General features: G+C 37.7%; 1 protein-coding gene across 1 annotated transcript in view; it reads left to right on the plus strand.

The window, feature by feature from the left end:
* The window catches only part of DYNC2LI1 (dynein cytoplasmic 2 light intermediate chain 1), a 19,396-nt gene extending 17,876 nt beyond the window's left edge, over positions 1-1,520 (plus strand). The window contains exon 6 of the mRNA XM_023512081.1: positions 1,319-1,520. Within this exon, the coding sequence (XP_023367849.1) occupies positions 1,319-1,520 (202 nt within the window). The remainder of the gene's footprint in view (positions 1-1,318) is intronic.
* Positions 1,521-3,060: the final 1,540 nt, after the last annotated feature.

Below are 3,060 nucleotides of genomic sequence, written 5' to 3' on the forward strand. Positions count from 1 at the left end.
GTATTTGTCCTTTGTTACTGATTTATTTCACTTAGGATATTGTCTTCAAGGTTCATCCATTATGTAGTAGAATTTCCTTCCTTTATAAGGCTGAGTAATACACACACATATATGCCACACTTTGGTTTGGGGGGAGTTTTTGGAGGTTTTTTTTGAGACAAGGTCTCTGTTGCATAGTCTAAAGTGCAGTGGTGTGATCATAGCTCACTGCAACCTCAAACTCCTGGGCTCAAGCAATCCTACTGCCTTAGCCTTGTTAGCTTGGACAACGACTGGGCACCATTACCCCAACTACTTTTTCTAGTTTTTTGTAGTGAAAAGGTCTTCCTAAATTGCCCAGGCTGGTATCACACTCCTGGCCTCAAACTATCCTCCTGCCTCAGCCTCCCCAAATGCTAGGATTACAGGTATGAGCCCCTACATGCCTGGCCCCACATTTTGTTTATCCGTTATTCCATCTATCCATGGCCCTTTGCCCATTTTTTAAGTGGGTTGTTTGTTTTTATTGCTGAGTTTAGATTTATGTTTGACATGCATGAGCAGAGTACAGTTGCATGTGGTGATGTGGTGTATTTGGTGGTCAGGAGTGCGCTTTCAGAGAAGCAGAATAGTACAGCAGAAAAACATGTAACTTTGGATCTAAATACGAGTACCACAACTTACTAGTTATATAAATTTGACCTTCAGACTTCTGAGCCATAAATGGACATCATAGCCTCTAGGAAGGATTGTTGTGAAGATTAACTAGGTAGTTCCCTAGCAAGGTCCATCTGTAAACCTGTTTCATTCTCCTTGGTGGTTGTGTTGCTGCTGCTGCTGCTCTGACTATTTCTGCTTCCCTTCTTTGGAGCACATAGTAAACTTGGATCTAAGCATCATATCATTGGACCCAACTAGTTCAAACAAAAACCTCAGTGCCACTATTCATTGTAACACTTAAATATCACTAAAGAAAAGTATTGGAGGCCCAGTGGCTCACACCTGTAATCCTAGCACCCTGAGAGGCTGAGGCAGGAGAACTGTTTTTAGCCCAAGAGATAGAGCTTACAGTGAGCTATGATGACACCATTGTACTCTACCCAGGGTGAAAGAGTGAGAATCTGTCAAAAAAAAAAGTTTTGGAATAGTTAAGGCTGTAACTTTGAGGGAGTTTTTTTTTGGGGGGGGGGGAGCAGAGGGGGAGTCTTAGAATGATGCCATGTCGCCATGTTCCCCCTTTAGACTATTGTGCTATTATTCTTAGATAAATTCCATTTATTAAGGTTTCAAAATAGTAATTATTCTGAGTCTTTTTTGAAGGATATTTTCATTTCTTTAGGACATTTTCTATTGTTCTTGTTTTGGATCTTTCAAAACCTAATGACCTTTGGCCCACCATGGAAAATCTGTTGCAAGCCACAAGGAGTCATGTAGATAAAATGATAATGAAACTTGGAAAAACAAATTCTAAAGCAGCTTCTGAGATGAGACAGAAGATGTGGAGTAATATGCAGAAGGACCATCCAGTGAGTAGCTATTAGGATTATTCCTGCAATCCTTAGCTCCATACATAGTTGAGGGTAACATTACAAACTTCTGTAGATTTTTATGCATGACTTAAAATTCATTTGACCTAGATGAACCTGTTCACTGGAAAATTATAGCAATTTAATAAAACCTCACTAAGAGCAAAACAAGGAAAAAGATTTCTTACGTGTTCTTGTTAGACATCTACTGTGATTGTTATGGCATATTACACCAATCTAAGAAATAGAGTTTTAAAGTAGTAGGTTGATAGTGATTTTTTAATCTCTTTTAAATGAATAAAAAAAAAACCCAGCCTGTATAAAAGTTACCTGTGAAGGAATAGATGAAGCTACAAATTAAGCAAAGAGTAGAGTTTTAACAGCTTTCATCATCACTCTGTATTTTACATTCATTTAGTGTCTGTCACATGTTCAATCTTTTACTATCTGACAACTTACTAAATTATGAAGCTGCTGTGATAACACAAGTTCTTGAAATATAGTTATGAACGTCATCATCTAGAAAGATAAGAACAGCATTTTATGTTGCCCAGAGGCAATATTGGAACAAATTTATATAGGCAATATTGGAACAAAACAAATCCATGCTGTAGAAATGCTGTTGCAACGAACAGTTAACATAAAATAGAAAAAAACCTCAGGAAGAGATTATGTTGTATAAGGAAATAAAAGGGAAGAAAAAGGAAAAGAATAAATACCATAGTAGTTGAGGGAATTGCTGTTTTTAGTTTTATACTGTGGCATCACAGCTCACAGCAACCTCAAACTTTTGGGCTCAAGTGATTCTCTTGCCTCAGGCTCCCAAGTAGCTGGTGAAAGTTAAATATTGGAAGAAATTGTATGTGAAGCAGGCAAAGTCAACATCAACAGAAGGGACTGAAAGTGGTATTCTTAGACGTACATAGAAGTTGCTGAGCATATAGCAGTAAATACTTATAATAAATCAATGAAATATATTTATTAACAGGATCGTGAATTAATTGACCCATTTCCAATACCTCTGGTCATAATTGGAAGTAAATATGATATTTTTCAGGTAAGTTCTTCTGCTTCTAATTGGTTTTACTATGTATGCATAGTTATACTTCATGGGGGAGATACAAAAATAATGATGAAATAAGAAAATGACTCTGGGAGGGATAGGGTAAGGAGTCACACATCTTAAAGATTTTGGAGGGGAAGATATAGTTGAAATAGAATAGCAGTAAAGAAGGTAAATACAGTAGTTTAAATAGGGATAAAGCACAAGATTTAGAAAGTGAATCTTCAACTCAGTCACCAAGGGATAAGACTTATTTCCCAATTTTTATTTTATTTTTTTTGAGACAGAGTCTCACTATATTGCCCTTGGTAGACTGCTGTGGCATCACAGCTCACAGCAACCTCAAACTCTTGGGCTCAAGTGATTCTCTTGCCTCAGGCTCCCAAGTAGCTGGGACTACAGGTGCCCACCACAACACCTGGCTATTTTTTGTTGTTATCATTGTTGTTTAGCCAAGCCTGGGCCAGGTTTGAACCCACCAGCCCCAGTGTA

The sequence above is a fragment of the Otolemur garnettii genome, unplaced genomic scaffold (genome assembly GCF_000181295.1).
Source record: "Otolemur garnettii isolate 467f Iridium unplaced genomic scaffold, OtoGar3 scaffold00024, whole genome shotgun sequence".
NCBI lineage: Eukaryota > Metazoa > Chordata > Mammalia > Primates > Galagidae > Otolemur > Otolemur garnettii.